At 45.6% G+C, this 19,601-nt stretch overlaps 1 protein-coding gene across 6 annotated transcripts in view; it reads left to right on the forward strand.

Moving 5' to 3' along the window:
• Positions 1 to 19,601, forward strand: part of FHOD3 (formin homology 2 domain containing 3) — a 556,170-nt gene that overhangs the window by 223,274 nt on the left and 313,295 nt on the right. For all 6 annotated transcript variants that reach the window (XM_047794147.1, XM_047794143.1, XM_047794144.1 and 3 more), the window contains exons 4-5: positions 10,037 to 10,104; positions 18,612 to 18,717. In XM_047794147.1, the coding sequence (XP_047650103.1) occupies positions 10,037 to 10,104; positions 18,612 to 18,717 (174 nt within the window). The remainder of the gene's footprint in view (positions 1 to 10,036; positions 10,105 to 18,611; positions 18,718 to 19,601) is intronic.

The raw sequence follows: 19,601 nt of genomic DNA on the forward strand, positions 1-19,601 counted from the left end.
CCTGCTCTTTTCTCTTCCTCACGACCCCCTTCTGCACTGCACTCCTCATGCAGCTTAATTTTCACTCCAGCCTTCAAAGACTATTCTGTGTCATCGCATCTGAAACTCCATCTCCAGCCCTGGCTTCACAGGGTTTTCCTTTCCTCCCTCTGTGGCCCCTTAGGGTCACCATCTCCTTCTCACATGACATTGGCGTTACTTGGGGACATGTCTATCCTCCCCAGTCGGCCATCAGCTCTTGTGCCTGAGACTCTCTTCATTTACTTCCGTCACCCAAGTGCTCAGCCTCATCCTTGCTTAGTAGATGATCAATAAAGGGTTGTTGGAAGAGGAGGAGGTTACAAGTATGTAAAAGGGCCATCGCTCTCCAAGGAAACTTGGGATTAAATAAGGTCATTTTAAGCAGTCCTGCTTCATCACTCACATTTAGTCTCTCCACCCTCAGGCTGAGGGAGCTGTCCCTTAGTTAATCGGGGGGCCCTCATGCATCCCGACTCACCATCGTCACCTCTGGCACTTGTCCCAGTCAGCCCCCCAGAACGGGAGCCGTTGCTTTTATGTGTGTGTTTTCTCCCTGAATTAACGTGGTGACAGGCGTGTCATGGTTAGGATGTGACTGGGTTTCAGTGGCCCAGTTTATTTTTATTGTGTAAACAGGACAGATGGCCATTTCCGTTTCTGCGAGGCTTTTTCCATGACTCTCCCCAACTTCTGAGAGCCTGTCAACCCAGCACAGGGACAGTGATGACATCGCTTCTCTGGCCTTACTTCCTTCCCCTATGATGTGACAATATTGGATTGGATCAAGGATTCCTTACTTCTTGGTCCAGAGGAAGACCTCACTGAAGGCCCATAGGAAGCTTTGAGGTACTGAGGTACTCTCAGAAAGTGTAGTGACCTTTTTTGTGTCTGAACTTCTTTTTATGACTTGTGCATGTCTTTCACATGATTCTGCTACTCCAAAAAGCTTAAAGTCACCAGAAAAAATGCTTTCCAAGGTCTGACCCAGCAGGTTTTTCACTGAAAAGTAAAGTGGCTACTGTGCGCCCTTCCCCCCACCCCTTTTTTTTTTTTTGGTCTTTTTGTTGTTGTTGTTGTTGTTGTTATTGTTGTTGTTGTTGTTGTTGCTATTTCTTGGGCCGCTCCCGCGGCATATGGAGGTTCCCAGGCTAGGGGTCAAATCAGAGCTATAGCTGCCAGCTTATGCCAGAGCCACAGCAACGCGGGATCCGAGCCGCGTCTGCAACCTACACCACAGCTCACGGTAATGCCGGATCGTTAACCCACTGAGCAAGGGCAGGGACCGAACCCGCAACCCCATGGTTCCTAGTCGGATTCATTAACCACTGCACCACGACGGGAACTCCCCTTCCCCCTTTTTTTGTCTTTGGAAGATCAACATATAATAGTAACAGTTTTGGGTTGAAATGGGTTCTGCTTCCTGGTCATCAGTGTATCATGTGGCACATTTGTATTCATGGGAAGAGTTTCTCAGGTCAAATTATTTGGACTCGTTCCGTGCTGACAGTCCCTTGGGCTGTGGGCTTCCCGACAGTGAGGATGGGGTGAGGACCATAACCCCGGCTGGGCCACCGGCCTTCGGCAGGCTGTCTTTTGTCACATTTCATAGAGTTGTTCTTCCCCGGTTCCAAGTGGCGGGGGGAGGGGGAGGCTGCCAACCAAATGTTACTGTCCACCCAGGCACAGCAGGGTCTCCTTTCTCCTTTGCTGCATCTAAAAAATCAGATTGGTTGGATTCTCTGGAGCTGCTGCAGATGGATTTTCAGATGTAGGCATGGCATTTTGTGGATGGATAAGTCTCCTCTCTACATGTGGTGTCTTTCGTAGCTGCCCAAAAATAGAAGGAAAGGGACAGTCTCCCCATGCACACAGTCTCCCCTGGGTCTTGGTCCCACCTCCCCGTGGAGCGCTTTGTTATTGAGTTTGCTTCTTGCTGCAAGAAGGGTGTGCTATCACTATTCAAGTCAGGGATTTTTTTATGGCATTCAAGATGTATCTTTCACTCGCCCACTTCCCCAGACGCCCCCATAGATGCCTTTGGTTCTTCCCCTCCATATTTTTCCATTGATGTAAGTTCTATTTTTCTTCACTGGTGCCTTCTCCTGTTCTGGTCCTCCCACCCCCACCCCCATGCTGAGGTTTTCTTCATTGTGCTGTGGCTGAGCAGGAAGTGTGGGGAATCTATGGCTGTGCTTTTCCCCCTGAGATTGGTGAACCATGTAGGTTTCCTTCCTAAAGAATGGTTCCCAGTGGCCTTGAATGAATTTGCCCTCCACTCCTGGTTATTATAAGCTAGTTTAGCCTGTAATATACTGATTGCATTTCTTAAAGGGACATATTTCATTTTAAACAGCACGAACCTTGAAGAAAAAAGATGGGAGGGGTTATACAGACATTAACTAGTGATATTCTGATTACCCCTCCTTTCCCCACCCCTCCAGGCCACTCAGTGTCCTTTACTCAAAGGCTAACGCCGCACAGATGACTGCACCCCAGGCAGGTTCAGTGCAGAAGGGGTGGGAGAAAAAATGTGAACGTTTATTTGCTGGCCAGACACGGGCTTGTGTTTGACTTAAAAATAATGGTTTCTAATTGCCCCCACCCACAGCTTCTCTCCAGCTGCTGCTACCAGTACTGCCTTTTCCCTGGGACCTTCTGCAGCCTAAGCTCTCAAGAGTGACAGGCTACCCTGAGGCTGTGCTGGTGGGAGGGGCCTTCTTTGCACACTTCCTGCTTGGCAGCTTCAAAGCTTGAGAAGCCTTTGGGAATGCACCCTGATAGCAGCCCTGTGTTTTACACGTGAGGCTTCTGCTTTGACTTTTACCGTTGTGCATTTTTTTTTTTTTTTGGTCTTTTGTCTTTTTAGGGCCGCACCCGTAGCACATGGAGGTTCCCAGGCGAGGGGTCTAATTGGAGCTGTAGCTGCCAGCCCATGCCTCAGCCACAGCAATGCCAGATCCAAGCTGCTTCTGTGACCCACACCACAGCTCACCGCAACACTGGATCCTTAACCCACTGAGTGGGGCCAGGGATCGAACCCGCAACCTCATGGATCCTAGTCAGATTCGTTTCTGCTGTGCCACAACAGGAACTCCTATTGTACTCTTTTGATGTTTGCCAGGAAGGGTCCCACCTTTCACTGCTTAGTCCCCTAGGCACCCTTTTCCCTGGTGCTCTCTGATTGAGGGCTCTCAAGCCAAGTCGCAGTGCAGGTCTTTTCCCTTGCATCCTCCCCACTCCCTACCCAGGAAGGGCTGTACCACCCTCATCAGCATGTGTTCACGTCCGAGAGGAGGACAAGGAGGAGAAGGGAGCACCTCTGAGGTCTTGGGAGAAGTGTGAAATTCACATACAGGTGAAGCCTCTGGGGCTGCCCTCTTGCCAGCTTAGGGTGGGCCCTGGGTCCCTCCCCCTGCTCAGCTTTTGGGGTCTTTTTTTCTTCTGCACTGCCTGATTTTCAGCCAGTGTGCACACTTGGAATTCCCTCCCTTGGAACCTGGGACCCACTGGGATAACTTACACAGTGTCTCGCATATAGTTGAAGGGTCAGAGGACCTCCAGGCTCAGCTCCACCATCCATAGGCTGAAGCCAAGGGCGCATCTGCACCCACAAACACAGACCCAGAGCCACACGTGCAAGACCCACATAGAGAGAGCAGAGCCTGCAGGCACTAATGGCAGAACAAGGGCATAACAAGGTCACCTGCATTGAGGAAGCCTTGGAATCACCACGTAACCCAGGACTGGAAATCGCACCTGAATTCTGCATAGACAGACTGCTTCCAAAGAAGGAGTGATTGGTGTTTAACAGGGCTGGCTTCCAGGACTGACATCAAGCATACCCTTGGGCCCTGGCAGCCCATGCTCTGTTTCTAGGTGAACCCTTCACACTCTAGACTAAGCTAAAGAGGAAGACAGCACAGCCATGGTGAGGCCTGGATGCGACATAAATGGAACACCTAGTTCCTTGAACTCAGAGTGTCCCCCAGCGGTTAAAACTCCAGACCACAGCGCCTGTGGTGTGGCCAGCCCAGCCGTGAGGAAGCCCAGAACCTGGCCTGTGGGAAGGAGTGCTTCTCCTTTGGCCTGTGTAGGCCCCTCTTAAGCCGATCAAAGGTTTATGAGCAGTCTTTGGTTTGAGCGTGATCGCTGACGTGGTTAAACATCTGCTGGCTCCCCTTCTACCAGCAGGAACTGTAACTCTCATAAAATGGCGAATTATGTGTTATTTACAAACACCCTTGGTCCCTAATCCTTCCTAACCTCTAGGTAAACAGCAGTGTCTCCTAAACGTATGTTAAAAGTCAACAGAACAAGTTCAGTAGGGCATAGAGGCTTTTTGGTACTATTGTGTTTTGCTTTGTTTTTTAAATAGATGACAATTTTGAGTTTTAATTAAGTTCTGTGATATCTTTTAACACCACAGTTTTTTTTTTTTTAAAGGTAATATCAATTGCTTTTTCCAGAAAAGCAATACTCTAGCATCATATTTCTTTGAATGAGTATTTGGTCATTTTAATTTCAACCACAATGGTAATGATCTTAGCATTGTTTTTCTATCATATGGGGACCCAGTCATGACATTTATTGAAAGGTTTCTTGCTTAGAAAAAGGAAAGGTTTGCAGTACTTTGGGAGAGGGCGTCTTGGCCATTAAGGTGAAACTTCACAGCCAGTCACTCTTATGAAATGTTAAAAAAAAAAAAAAAGCTACAACTTAGCAGATGCCAGATGGAAGGATTTCTGATCTAGACCTCACCTAGTGCTTTAGAGCTTATGGAATTAAAAAGCCAAGTATTTTTAAGGACATTTCAGCCAATATACATAATATTCATATATAGGTTAGCTGATCTTTTGAGCTTTGATATTAAGAAAACCAAACTACATTAAAACTCGTAACTCACTCTCTGAAGTCTGTAATGATAATTTTCTCCCATTAAAGTGAGAGTTATTATTTGGAAACTGTTCTCTGTTTTTATTCAGCTTTATTTGGAGTAGACAATTATTTGAATAAAATATATAACCAATTTTTTCCGAGGTAAAGACAATTGGAATGAAAAGTACTTACTCTTAGAATAGAAATTGTTGTTTGTTTTAATTAAGATACTTGGCACAAAAGGGAGGGGGAGAGATTTCTGGCACCACTCAAAGATATCTTTGGCATTTGTACAAGGATGTTTCTCAGCAAAGGGTGAGGCCTCCCTGAGGTCTTCTGTTCTAAGTGCCACAGAGGAGTCATCTGTGATGTCCTAGAGGTTAAAAATACAGAGAACACATACCAATTAAAAGATAGATGGGATAAAAACAAGTTGCAACTGTACGTACAAGAAACTCTACAAAGACAAGTTTAAAAAAAAAAAAAAAGGATGGGGAAAGATATACCATGCAAACACTGACTAACCATAGTGCTATTAGAAAATTAGACTTTAAAAAGCAATATTGCCAGCGATGAAGAGAGACGTTGCATAATGACAAAAAGTCAATCAACCTAAAAGCCATGGCAGTCTTAATTGTGAGTGTGCCTAATAATGGAACCTCAAAGGACCTGAAAACAAAAACTTGAAGCTGCAAGGAGAAATAGACAAGTCTAATATAATTGTTAGATATTGCAGTACTCCTTTCACAGTACAATATTGAACAGATAAACAGAAACGTGGTAAGAAAAGAAGACCTGAACAGCACTCTCATTCAGCTTGATCGAGTGAATACTTATGGAACGGCTCACCCAGTAACAGCAGAATACACATTCTTTTCTTGTGCCCATGAGGCAGTCATCAAGATAGACCATATTCTGGGCCATCAGGTTAACAACAAGACCAAAAAAATCCCACAGGATTAAGTTATCCCTCCCCTTTGTCCGCATTTCTAAAGCCATTTTTAAATGATTCTCTTTTGAACTGAATGAAATAGTCAACATTCATTCAATTTTGAATCAAAGGAAAATAAAAACACAACCTATCTAAATTTGCAGAATGCAGCTAAAATAGTGCTTAGGGAGAAATTTATAGCATTGAATATATATATATATATACCCTAACCCTAACCCTATATATATATATTTATTATATATATATATATATATATATACCCTAACCCCAACTCAACACACACACACACACATTTATATATATGTATATATATATATGTATTTGTCTTTTTAGGGCTGCACCTGCAGCATATGCAAGTTCCTAGTCTAAGGGTCAAATTGGAGCTGCAACTGCCAGCCACAGCCACAGCCACAGCCACACCAGATCTGAGCAGCGTCTGCAACCTACACCACAGCTCACAGCAAGCCAGATTCTTAACCCCCTGAGCAGGGCCAGGGATTGAACCTCTATCCTCGTGGATACTAGTCAGATTCGCTTCCACTGAGCCATGATAAGAACTCCTCGAATACTTACATTTGATAAGAAGAAAAGTCTCAAATCAATTGTTTCCACCATGAGAAACTAGAAAAAAAGAAAAAAAATTAAGCCCAAAGCAAGCAGATAGGAGAACATAATCAATGAAGTAGAAATCAGAAAAGCAATGAAAAAAAGGAATGAAATCAAAATCTGATTCTTTGAAAAGATCAATAAAATTGATACATCTCTAGCCTGACGGACCAAGCAAGAAAGAGAAAAGATTGCCAGTGTCAGGGACAACAGAGAAGAGATTGCCCATGAAAGGGTGGTAAAGGAGTGTTAGGAACAACCTTACGTCCACACATGTAGCAACTTAGATGAAAGGGAGAACTTTGCTGAAAGACTCAAATGACCAAAGCTCACTCAAGAAGAAATGAATCTTTAGAATAGCCCTATGTTAATCGAATCCATAGTTAAAAACCTTTTGCTAAAGAGAACTCTAGGCACAGGTGGCTTCGCTGGAGAATTCTGCTGAACATTTAAGGGATAAATACTATCAGTCTGTACAAACACATTCTGAAAGTAGAAGAGGAGGGAGTACGCCTGACTCATGAGATGTGTGCTGCCTCAGTGTCAACAACATTCTAAGAAATGAAAACCACTGGGTCATGTTCCTCATGAATGTGGATGTAAAAATCCTCAACAAGATGTTGTCATGCTCAGCTGAAGTTTTTTCTATTAATCCTTAATCCCTAGTTTAAAAACTCCTTATTTGGATTATAGCACCAAGTACTAAAACCTTGTCAGAACGCCACAGACCGTAATCCTCATTCACATGAATTAGAAGCCATGACAGATCCCTAGTAACTAACGGAGACTCAAACTGGGCTATTGCGAATCTGTTTGAGACATGTTTCTGCCTGTCATCGGGTGGTATATAAGCAAGACAGTCTAACATAAGCCTTATTACCTTATACAGAGGTACATGGAATGGACTCTCCTCTACTGATGCTCTTCCTGAGGAAGCTCAATCTGCCTCTGCTCTTCAGGGTGTATGGAGTCCCATGCTTGCATCTGAGAGCTTTTTCTTACTAGAAGTGGTATAGGCAAAAGCCAAGCCTAGGAGTCCCTGTTGTGGCTCAGTGGGTTAAGAACCCAATGTAGTGTCTCTGAGGATGCAGGTTTGATCCCAGGCCTCGCTCAGAAGGTTAAGGATCTGGCATCTGTAAGCTGCGGCGTAAGTCCCAGATGTGGTTTGGATCCGGTGTTGTTGTGGCTGTGATGTAGCCGGCAGCTGCAGCTCAGATTTGACCCCTAGCCTGGGAACTTACATGTGCCGCAGGCGTAGTTGTTTAAAAAAAAATAAAAAGCAACAACAAAAACAAACAAAAACCCCAAGCTTATTTCTCTGGGATTCAAGGATTCTGAGATATTAGCTGTAGGAACTAGAGGAAAAAGTGATCACCCCTGGAATGTGGGTTCCCCTGCAAGGGTGACACAGTTCACTTTATTACTCCTGTCTTTCAGGGCCATGCAGATACTTCAGAGGTCAGATGCAGGTTTTCAGGCCTTGTTTCTTAGGGTCTGTGATGAATTAGACATTTGGTTTGGGGATAGCTGATTTTTTTTGGAGTCTTCCTGGCTCTTTAAGTTCAGGAAGGCAAGGGGTTCATTCTTAATTGAAATTCTTCGTAATCAACAAGTGACTATGGACTGCATATCATCCTTAGAGGTAGCAGATTCCATGGTGGGCAAACAAATTGGAGGCCTTAGGGTCAGATGCCACCCCCAACCCCAGCCCCACAGAATCCTGCCTCTGCCCCTTAAGCTGCATGTGTAGGTTGTGGGTCTGGAGGAGCCCGGTCTGCCGAGGAGCCAGGGCTCTTGGTCTGTGACACAGCAAGGGAGGAGGGCCAGGGCTGCACGACCAAGGGCTTGATGATCAGGCCACGTGAAGGATTTTGGATTTCCTGCCCAGTACAGTGGGCAGCCACGGAGGGATTTAAATAGGGGCAGCAATGTTGTCCAATGGTCATTTTCATCCAGCCCTTCTGGCCGTGGTCTGGAGGGTGGATGGGAAGAGGGGACGTGGACAAGACATTCATAGGGAGGCCTTTGAGGAAGTTACTGCCATCATAGGCTGAGCCTTGCCCAACCTCTGTCATTTTAAGCCTCACAGATGGGAGCCTGTTCAGTTCCAGAGCCACAGTGCAAAGCGGGCATTTCCTTCTTACTAGCAGACCTCCGCCAAATCTTTTAGATCTGTGTGTTCCACCTCCTTCCACACAAGTCCCTGCCCCTCGCACAAGAGGAGCATGTGGCTCTGCCCTGTACCCCTCCCCTGGTCCCCCCCACAGGTTGGCATTGAGGCCCAGGGTTGCTGGCTGCAAGTGTAACATTGCTTTCAGCTCTATTATTCTACATATTTTAAATAATTTTGCATTCCACCCCATTGTATCAGTGCTTGATTTAACACAAAACCATTTTCCTCTAAATTTATGATTAGCTGTTCTGGTTTAACAGATGAGGATTCCAAGACTCAGAGAGGTAGAGCACTTTGCCTGAGGTCACACAGCTAGAGGTGGTGACACTAGGTTTGAAATGCAGGCCATCTGATGAGGCTCACGCTTCACCACTGTATCCTTAGTGCTGAGAACAGTGCCTGGCAGGTGCTCAGTAAATGTGTGTTAGGTGATTTACATGGGGGTGGTCTGGCAGGCGGTGTTAGGAAGCCAGCCGTTGGTAACCGAGCCACCTGGGTCAGGGCCAAGCTTGGGTTCTGGGAAACTGAGTGATGTCCATGCTCCTGGGAATCCTGCATACACGCAAGGAACTGGATGCTCCCTTCCGTTCTGTGTGCCTTCAGCGCATTGTCTTGCTGCCCCACTGAGCAGCTAGGAATTGTGGCATACTCACCTGCCACTCCTCTTGCACTGTGACCTCTGGAGGGTGGGCTCTAGGTCAAGCGCTCCTCCTTTGGCACAAGGCCTGTTCTAACTAGTACATTAAATGCGACCTGGTGGTAGAAGTCTGCCTAAGTGTTGAGCCTCAGGATACCTTCCATCTACCTTGCTCTGGGCCGGGACTCACCCTTGAACCCATGTCACATGAGTGAGAGCCCAGGTGCAGGCAAAGCCAAGGCTGGGTTTCTTCCTGAGGGGCCATTGCCAAGAGAGACAATCCATCTTTAGAGACACCATACTGCCCTGGGGTCTCTCAAAAGGACCATTTGATCCCAGGGAAAAGGAGGCAACTTGAAGCTCTCTGAGCCCAGGTGCAGAAAGCATGGTGGCGCCGGGGCTGTGACGCAAGGGAGGAGGGAGGTAGTAGGAGGAGTTCCATTTTGGCTGTGTTCATCTTCTGGATATAGTTGTCTCTGAAGTGTCAGAGACTATAAACAGGTGGAAATAGAGCTCTGGAGTGGGGGAGGCTGAGGCCCGAGGGTGCAGATCTGGGCACCTGTCCCACAGCTCACAACCCCCTCTGCGTGTCTCCTGTCACAGCCTGGGCTGTTCTTTGCACTCTGGGGGGTGAGGTCTATATCCCGAATGAACTGAATTGGTTTCACTCACCTTTCCAGTGGAAATTCTGTAATTGTTCACATCCTCTCTGTGCTTTTACCATCCGTTGAGTCAGTGTAATTAATTTTATATGTTGTATTCTTTATTTCAGAAAAACTGTACAACTCCACTGGACGAGATTTAAGAAGGGCCCTTTTCTCCTTGAAGCAGATATTTCAGGTAAAAGAAGAAGACAAAATACTCTTAGGTCCTGTTTCTGTGTTGCTTGTGGAATTAGATGCAGACAAGTTTATACCATTCGCTGATTACCAAAAGCAAAGTCTCTTTAGAGTACAATGTAAATTCAGCCAAAATATCAGTTGAGACTATTTTACCATATCAAATGTTTCAAGCATAATAAGAAGTAAAGAAAACTTTATCCACTCACCATAATTTTCCATATTTAGTTCAGGTCAAAAGAAAAAAAAAAAAAAGAAAACCTACTACAGATATAATTGAAGTCTTGTGTTCCCTTCAATATCAATTATCCTCTTCCCACTGCATCCCAGGGCCCCTCTCTACTGAATGTCCCACCCAGTGTTAATCACACAGATGCACGTTTACATACTGATGGTGACCGTTCATCCACAGTATGTGATATTCTTTTCTGTTAACTTTATATGCATATTATCAGGCTGTATGTATCATACCATAGCTTGCTTAGAGCAGGAGAGGTGTGGGCATGATGGAGGCAGCTCCCAGTTGCCTTGTTCCTTCTATTGGCGGACAGAGGGGTTCATTTCCAGGGTTTTGCTGGGGACATGCCCCCTTGCACACGTGCGCAAGTGTCTCTGTGGGGTTCTGTCTGTCCCTCTCTCCTAAGCCTTCCCTCTTCTTTTCCCCTGGTCAAGTCACGAGCTTAGTGAACAGGGCTAGGACAGGTGTGCCGACAGACTCCAAACTGTCACGCACAGGAGACTGCAGGGAAGAGAAACAGAGAGCCAGGGGTGGAGGGCGAGGCTGCTCTGCCTGGGCAGGGTCAGGAGGAGCAGAAGGAGGATTTGTGGAGAAGATGGCATTTGCCCTGAGCTTGTGTCTGCTTAGGTTCCTTGTTCTTTCTGTCTTGATTTTAGACCCTAGAGTGTAGGCCATAGTTCCCATGTCCTTCACATCCTTAAAAATTTTCTGTCAAGGACCATTCTAGCCAGAGTGGCTGTCCTGTGCCCTTCATGGGTATCCTTCTGTCTGAGGGGGGGATTGGCACAAAGGCAGGCCCACAGTCCATGCCACCTGCACATTCTCATCCCATCTGTAAACTTGTTCCACTAAGCCCTCATCTTTTTCCCAAAGCAGACCCCTCCTCAGTGAGGTTTCTGGAGGCGGGTCATCATTTCTTCCCACAGCTACAGGTGTGAACCCAAGTCACCGTTGCTTTCTCATTTTGCACATCTTAGAAGTGCCTTGGAGTTTGGGATCTGCCTTGGTTCAGGCTGTTTCTTCTGGAAAAGTTGTAATAGCTGTCATGGGCACTGCCTACTTTTTGGTCACCCCCAACTTAATCCATCCTCTAGCTTCCCACCAGAGGGGGCTGACAAAGTTCCCTTGCTGGTTCTGCATAGCCCTTGGGGTTCCATCTGAATCTCTCAGTATAAGGTCGAGGCCCTCTGGATGTGGCCTCTGCGGCCCACCTCACTGTCCTTGGCTGCAGCTAAGTCTCACTCAAGACTTTGTTCTGGGGGCAAGCCGTGCTCTTGCTCTTCTGCACCTTTGCCCCTGGACCTCTTGCTTCTCCCCCAGGATGCATTGCTTCCCCACATTCACTCTCCATGTCCCTCACTTTCCCACCTGGTGCCTTCTCTTGCCAGGGATCCTCTCCCTAGATGAGCCCTCTCTGCAGTCGAGGGCTCTCCAATTACCACTAAAGGTCTCTGTGCTTATGTCTGGAGTAGAACTCAAGATACTACAGTGTGGGAGTTTCTGTTATGGCTCAGCAGAAGCAAACCCTACTAGTATCCATGAGGATGCTGGTCCAGTCTCTGGCCTCGCTCAGTGGGTTAAGGATCTGGCATTGCCATGAGCTGTGGTGTAGGTCGCAGACATGGCTGGGATTCCACGTTGCTGTGGCTGTGGTCTAGGCTGGAAGCTGTGGCTCCCATTTGCCCTCTAGCCTGGGAACCCCCATGTGCCACAGGTGTGGCCCTAAAAAAAAAAAAAGAAAAGAAAAAAGAAAAATAAAGATCCCACAGGGTACTGGTCTGAATCTGGTCATCCATGAGCTCCCTGGATTTCATCACTGGTGGCCTGCACCAGTGAAGTAATAGATGAATGAACGGGGCTAGTTGAATACTCCTTGAGCAGGTGTCTGTCTCCAGTCTTTCCTGCCACTAATTGAGTAAATGCTTTTTACTTGACCTAGAGTTTCACTTCCCATGTATCCATCAGTGTCTCCCTGCTTCTTGGATGAACAAAACAAAATGTCTTCACCATCTATTACACCCTCCTTTCAAACTCAGACTCCCCACATCATTGGGCTGGACTCTTACTATGCCATTGGAGGGCTACACTTATGCCGCTCCTCACCCTAATTCCCTGTTAGTCCCTCAGCCTGCCTGCTGTTTGTTTGTTTGTTTTTTTGTTTGTTTTAGGGCTGCACCTGTGGCATATGGAGGTTCCCAGGCTAGGGGTCGAATCAGAGCTGTAGCTGCCATCCTGCGCCACAGCCACAGCAATGCAGGATCTGAGCCGTGTCTGCAACCTGCACCACAGCTCACGGCAATGCTGGATCCCTAACCTATTGAGCGAGGCCAGGGATTGAACCTGTGTCCTCATTCGTTTTTGCTGAGCCACGACGGGAACCCTCTGCCTTCTGTTTCTGTTGTTCAACTTTGACTTCTTTCGAAAACTGTGTTCACCTCATCGAGTACCCAGTTGGTGGCAGAACCATGCAGAGAAGAGCTATTTCAAGCAGCTTTAGGACACTGTGGTTACTGTACCCTGGGTAGGATATACTCTAAGAATACAGAGGACCACGGACACATGAAGATCAGCTATTTATAATGATCACATTGCTGGTGGTAGTGTTGGTATCTCTCTTATCATTCTGGGATGTGTGTGCATGTGTGTTTTCTAATTTTGTCCTTTCTGAGATCTTAAGGATTTGGATTCTTAGTGTGGAGGAAAATTGGTAGAAAGGTAGAAAGGTAGAACGATTAAGTTTAAAAAAAAAAAAAAAAAAAGGAGTTCCCGTTGTGGCTCAGCTGAAATGAATCTCACTAGTATCCATGAGGATGCGGGTTCGATCCCTGGCCTCCCTCAGTGGGTCAGGGATCCAGCATTGCCCTGAGCCATGGTGTAGATCACAGATGTGGCTCTGATCCAGTGTTGCTGTGGCTCTGGGGTAGGCCGGCAGCTGTAGCTCCGATTCGACCTCTAGCCTGGGAACTTCCATATGCTGTGGGTGTGGTCCTAAAAAGCAAGCAAGCAAGCAAGCAAACAAACAAAACTACCCTGTCATTCCTGAATTTATTTGGAAGGATCAGAAGGAAGTCATGGCATTTATTATCTTAACAAACTTGCAAAAAAGCATATTTCTAGTACCAAGTTTATTGGAAAGGACCAAAAGCAATGATCAGCCCATTAGTACCAAGCACCACTAGCATGGAGATTGTAGTCTTAAAACATAGAAGGGAACCAGAACTCCTTGGAGAAATAGCTGATTCCAAGTCTGGCATAAGAAATGGGTCAAATAAACTTGGGACATCTTATTATACAGATATCCAGGAAACTAGGATTATTGCCAAAGGAACTCAGGAACACATTGAAAGGCCTCCCACTGGAGCATGTCGGAGGGTCACCCATTGGCTGGCTGAAGATGGACAATATAAGCATCCACAAGGATGATAAACTATAATGGATTGAAGCACATCTGGTTAATCTGTGTTGATGAATTCATATTAACAGTAAAGTGTAACAATGAATTGGCCACCACTGGAAGGAAGACGCTGTTGAACCTGTTTGTTATTTTGAAAAATGGGTCATTTTAGAATCACATTTATATGACCTTTTCCCATATGAACTTTAAGATAATCAAACTGTAGTGAGTTTAGGGGAAATTTTGCTTGGAAAAATATTCTAGCTCAAAAGTAAGGAGAAGGGGTAGAATTAGAATATTAATTAGAATGTCAGAGTTTTGCAACCCTGCATGAATGAACGGATCTAGGTCTTGAGCATTAAGACCTGCTGACATGATGGAGATGGGTTACAGCCAGATATTAGCTGCCTCCTTGTGGAAACTCACACCGCGGTTGAGGATGTAGTCAAGCCAACGAAATCAACCCTGGATCTGATCCTGCTTCTATATGCAGGAACCAGTTTATAAATGATCTAGGACTGGGGCACATGTTAAACCATAACACAGGCATGTCATCAACAAAATCCAGAAAACAGGCTACTCTGTAGGGCAAATCATCTATTTTCTTCAACGTGCAAACTTCAAGGGGAAAGAAAAAGATGAATTAGAAGACCTTTAAAGGTTATATCAGCTACTTGCCGCATGTGGTTCTTATTCAGATCCTCATACAAAATGTGAAAAACTGTATTTTGGGACTGTTGGAATTTTGGTCACCAACTGGACATTTGATAATATTAAGAAAGTGTTACTTTTTCTTTTTTTATTTTTAAGGACGCACCCACAGCATATGGAGGTTCCCAGGCTAAAGGTCTAATCAGAGCTGTCGCCGCCGGCCTATGCCATAGCCACAGCAATGCAGGATCTGAGCCGCATCTTTGACCTACACCACAGCTCACAGCAATGCTGGATCTTTAACCCACTGAGTGAGGCCAGGGATTGAACCTGCAACGTCATGGTTCCTAGTCGGATTTGTTTCCACTGCGCCATGATGGGAACTCCGAGTTTTATTTATTTATTTATTTATTTATTTAAGTTCTGCAGGTGTGGCATATGAAAGTTCCCAGGCTAGGGGTCTACACACCAGCCACAGCAACACCAGATCCAAGCCACGTCTGTGACCTTCACACACCTGCCCCAGCAACCCCAGATCCAAGCCACGTCTGTGACCTTCACACACCTGCCCCAGCAACCCCAGATCCTTAACCCACTGTGCGAAGCCAGATATCAAACCTGCATCCTGATGGAGACTCGTTGGGTTCATTTCTGCTGAGCCATAGCAGGAACTCCTAAGAAAGTACTGCTTTTTATTATGACTTCATAATTTTAAAAAGAGGAATTTCCATCACGGCGCAGCGGAAATAAATCCGACTGGGAACCATGAGGTTGTGGGTTCGATCCCTGGCCTCGCTCAGTGGGTTAAGGATCTGGTGTTGCTGTGAGCTGTGGTGTAGGTCTCAGATGTGGCTCAGATCTGGCATTGCTGTGGCTCTGGCATAGGTTGGCAGCGGTAGCTCCGATTCAACCCCTAGCCTGGGAACCTCCATATGCTGTGATTGCAGCCCTTAATAAAAATTTTAAAAAAGCTTAATTTTAAAAAGAATTCCTATGTTTTGGAGGTACCTATTGAAATATTGATGGGTTAAATGATGTGATGCCTGGGGTTTGCTTCAAATTAATGTGGCAGCAGACAGGGTGGGATGTTAGATGGACCAGGATTGCTATAAGTTGATTGGTGCCTGGGATATACTAAATTATTCTGTCTTCTGTTGTATATGTTTCAAGTTTTCTGTGGTGAAAAACTTTAAAAGATAAATAAACACATATTGCATCTTCACGATGCTTGTTCTGTGGTGGTGTCTCTCTGAATTCTCGGGGATGCTCTTTCTATCACTTAATCATCAAACAAATACTTTTGAGCAGCCTTTGTTGGCATTATATGGGCAAGGAAGAAGGTGTTGGCTATCAGAAGTTTAATCTGTTTGGAAGACCCCAGCTGTGCATAAAACAGCTCTAATCCATGAGGCAGGGGTACTTTGAGTATTGCATGGATTTCATAGGCTGCAAGCTGTCTGGGGCTTAGATCACCATCCCCCACGTCCACAGGTCTGCATCTCCATCCTCTCTTGTGTTTTCTAGTTTCAGAGGTTCTTTTTGGAACTAGCGTGGAAGGGTGTAAAACCACAGAGCCATTCGTCATTTGGACTGAGTGGAATAATCCTTGACTAATAGGCATTTATAAAAAATGATCCCAGGTGTGGTTATCACTGACAACTCTGAAATTCAAGGATAATCTCTAATCAGTTAGTGTTAACATTTTGAATTCATTCTAGCCAGAAACTAGTGTTTTAAAAATCATTTAATAATGCCCGTCTATCTTAAGATAGGTGTTCAAAATCTTGCACATTGCCCAGAGCTCCCATTGTGGCTCAGCAGTAATGAACCCAACTAGGATCCATGAGGACTCGGGTTCAATTCCTGGCCTCGCTCAGTGGGTTAAGGATCTGGCATTGCCGTGAGCTGTGGTGTAGGTTGCAGACGTGGCTTGGACCTGGCATTGCTGTGGTTATGGCATAGGCTGGCAGCTGCAGTTCCAATTCAACCCCTAGCCTGGGAACTTCTATGTGCTGCAGGTATGGTCCTAAAAAACCAAAAAAAACAAAAACAAAAACAAAAAAACAAAAACAAAAACAAAAAACCCCCCAAAAAAGTCTTGTACATTGCCAATTTGGAAGACATTCTCTACGTTTATTATCCATACATTCTTATTTCCTAAGTGCCTTATCTACATACGTGCATAAATTTTAGTTAGGGTTCTTAATTATTTCTATAAGCACTGTCTCCCCTGTCCAGTCATTTTTTTCCAAGTGCCTTTTCCAGACCGTCAACTCTCCACTACATTATTAATATTAGTGATTAGCCTGAGTGGTTTCTTGAGAGCTTATTCTCACTTTTTCACCATGAAGTCATGTGTGAATTCTAGTTTTAGTTAAAGTAATAAACATTTGTTTCATGCTTGGCAAAACCTTCTGACTAGACATGAGCTCATCTAAATGTTCGCTTTTCACATATGCTGGTGGAAAAGAATATGGATGGAGGAAGAAGTATTTTTATTTCCTTTATACAGACGAGTGTAAAGTAATTTTCCGAAAAGTCATGATATTGTCCCATTTTCTCTTGCTTCCAAAGCCATGATTATCTTAGAGTCTGAGTTAACACAGCTGTCTTTCATTACCTTGGGGGCCCAAGCAGCGTTCACCCCTCCCCCCCAGTGCCCTCTGAATGTTAAGAGTGTGTTCTTGGTTCAAAGGGAGTTTTGCCTGGCCTGCCTGCCCCCCACCCCCTCCTCCGTTAACCTAGGTCCTCCATTCATATAATTGGAAAATGTCATGAAATCAAAATAAGGGGCTGATTTCAACATGGAGATGGGAGAATTCTGCCAGTGTGTCTAAATCATTTTTTTTTTCTTTTTTGGAGATTAAACCATGGTTTCTGACTGTTCCTGTAATAACAACCTTTCATTATCCCATTAAGCTTTCTACTATTTACATCACTGAGGTTTTTTTTTTTTTTTTAATTTTTGCTCTGTTGTTATAATTGAAGATGAATGCATCCTAGCTGCGTTTGAGACAGGGCAGTGTCCAACTGAGGAAATCTCCTGAAACAGGCATGGAAAAATCCCTCTCATAGAGCTCCATCGAACTGGCTATTCCAGGCAAAGGACTGGCTCTTGGGATTGGCTGGACCATAGTTGGGTAATCTTGGCCAGAATTTTGTGGCTCTTGAGTCTTTATCTATAAAGAGAAGGTAAGATTAGATCAGTGGTGCTTGAACTGGCTGCCCTTTAGGATTTCCTTGGGAACATAAGAGCAGAGCCTGGGCCCCACCCCAGAAATTCTAATGAAACCCATCTGGGTAGGGACTTGCATCCGGGTCGTTTTTAAAGCTCTGCAGATGATCCTGATGTGAGGGAGTCAGGGGTGAGAACAACGGGAACACCCCCTCATTCCTTGTAGGGCTGGCTAAGCACAGACTGCTGGACCCCACAGTGGGGTCTCCTGAACAGTAAGTCAGGGTGGAGCCGGATATTGTGCATTTCCCACAAGTGTCCAGCTGATGCTCATGTACTTGTGGGTCTGGAGACCTCTCTTTGAGAACCACTGATCAGACGACTCCTGCGATTCCTTCCACACTCTGTCTTCCATGGTGGGGTCTGCAGGCTGCCAGCAGTAGCTCTTTGGAGGGGCAGCGTGGCTGCTCCAGACACACAGGTGGTTCTGTGCCCCGCCCCTTTGTCCTGCAAGCAGCACAACTTGGGAGGTGGAGAAATTGCTCCTTTCCTCTCCCAGGTACCTTTTGCAAGACCTTTATAACCATCCTTAGCAACTGCCTTTTGAAACACACAGTTCGCTGTGAAATCTTCATGGGATGGTCTGTGCTGCAGCCCAGTGTTTCCTGTGTTGAAACCCAGCAGGCTTCATGGGGCCGGTCCCTGGGGAACCTGTGGGGAGTGGAGCCTGGTGATTTCTAAAGAATGAAAAACAGATCGCTATAAATTTTCCTGACGGTCAGGGGATTCATTTGCTTTATCTTTATTAGATTGCCCAGAAGGCAATAATTGGTCTTTGGCAAACGACCATGTGTAGCCTGGTTGTAAAATTCCTCTGGCAACAGTTAAGATGCTTCATTTGAATGGAGCAGAACAGTCTTCAGAGGTCGGTCTGGTTTCAAAGGCTTGTACATAGTTTTAACAGGGCCTGGATGGAGGATGGATTGGGACAGTATTTGAAGTCTTTTTTTTTTTCTTTCTTTCTTTCTTTCTTTCCCCCTTTCCTGCCAGGATGACAAGGATTTGGTGCATGAATTTGTAGTGGCTGAAGGTCTGACGTGTTTGATCAAGGTGGGAGCTGAGGCAGATCAGAACTATCAGAACTACATTCTGAGGGGTAAGTTTGTGTGGTGCATGGGATGCTTGGCCCTGCTGCAAAGAAGGTCTGGGTGACCTCGGGGAAACTTCAGTACTGAGAGCTCTTTCACAGACTTGGATCACAGAGTAAGGTGATGAAGACATTGCATTTTGTCACTTAGCAAAAGATGACACTTTCATCAGGTTTTTACCAATTCCTCATAACTAATTAGTGACTGAGCTCATTGTCCTGACGTTACCTGAAGTCTCTCCCCAATTATTAAGAGAACATTCTGCACACCAGACCCTTTATCATCTCTTTTCTTTGGTGAGGAAAGGGACACAGCAAGTATCCTTGGGTAAGGCCGGCATTTCTGCCCAAAGCCACTTCAATCCAAAGAGTGCAGTATTTCCTGGGGAATAATGTTGTCTCCCCCTTGAATTGTCACCAGGAGTTCCTGTAGGAGGTGCACATCTCTGGAGTTCCCTTGTGGTGCGGAGGGTTAAGGATCCAGTGTTGTCACTGCAGAGGCTCTGGTCACTGCAGTGGCTTGGATTTGATCCCTGGCCTGGGAAGTTCTACATGCCATGGGCACCGCCCCCTCCCCCCCAAAAGAAGTGCACCTTCCTTACCAGGTCCTCCTCTTTGTGATGTGGTAGGTCTGGGGAGGACCCAGATTTTGCCTTTTTAGGAAGAATGGTGAGAGCGGCCTCCGTAATTCCATTTTGTATAAAGTGATGCACAGGTGGTGTTTGAAGCACTGATTACTGTTCCACTTCCTAAAATTAATGCTCTTTTCAGAGTTATAGTATTTTTGTGCACCTTCATATAAATGATTTTATTTGATCTCATTAAAAAAAATGTGAATAGGCAGGGCAGGAATTACTAGGTTTGACCATATGACTTAGCTGCCATCAGTAGTT

The sequence above is a fragment of the Phacochoerus africanus genome, chromosome 8, assembly GCF_016906955.1.
Source record: "Phacochoerus africanus isolate WHEZ1 chromosome 8, ROS_Pafr_v1, whole genome shotgun sequence".
NCBI lineage: Eukaryota > Metazoa > Chordata > Mammalia > Artiodactyla > Suidae > Phacochoerus > Phacochoerus africanus.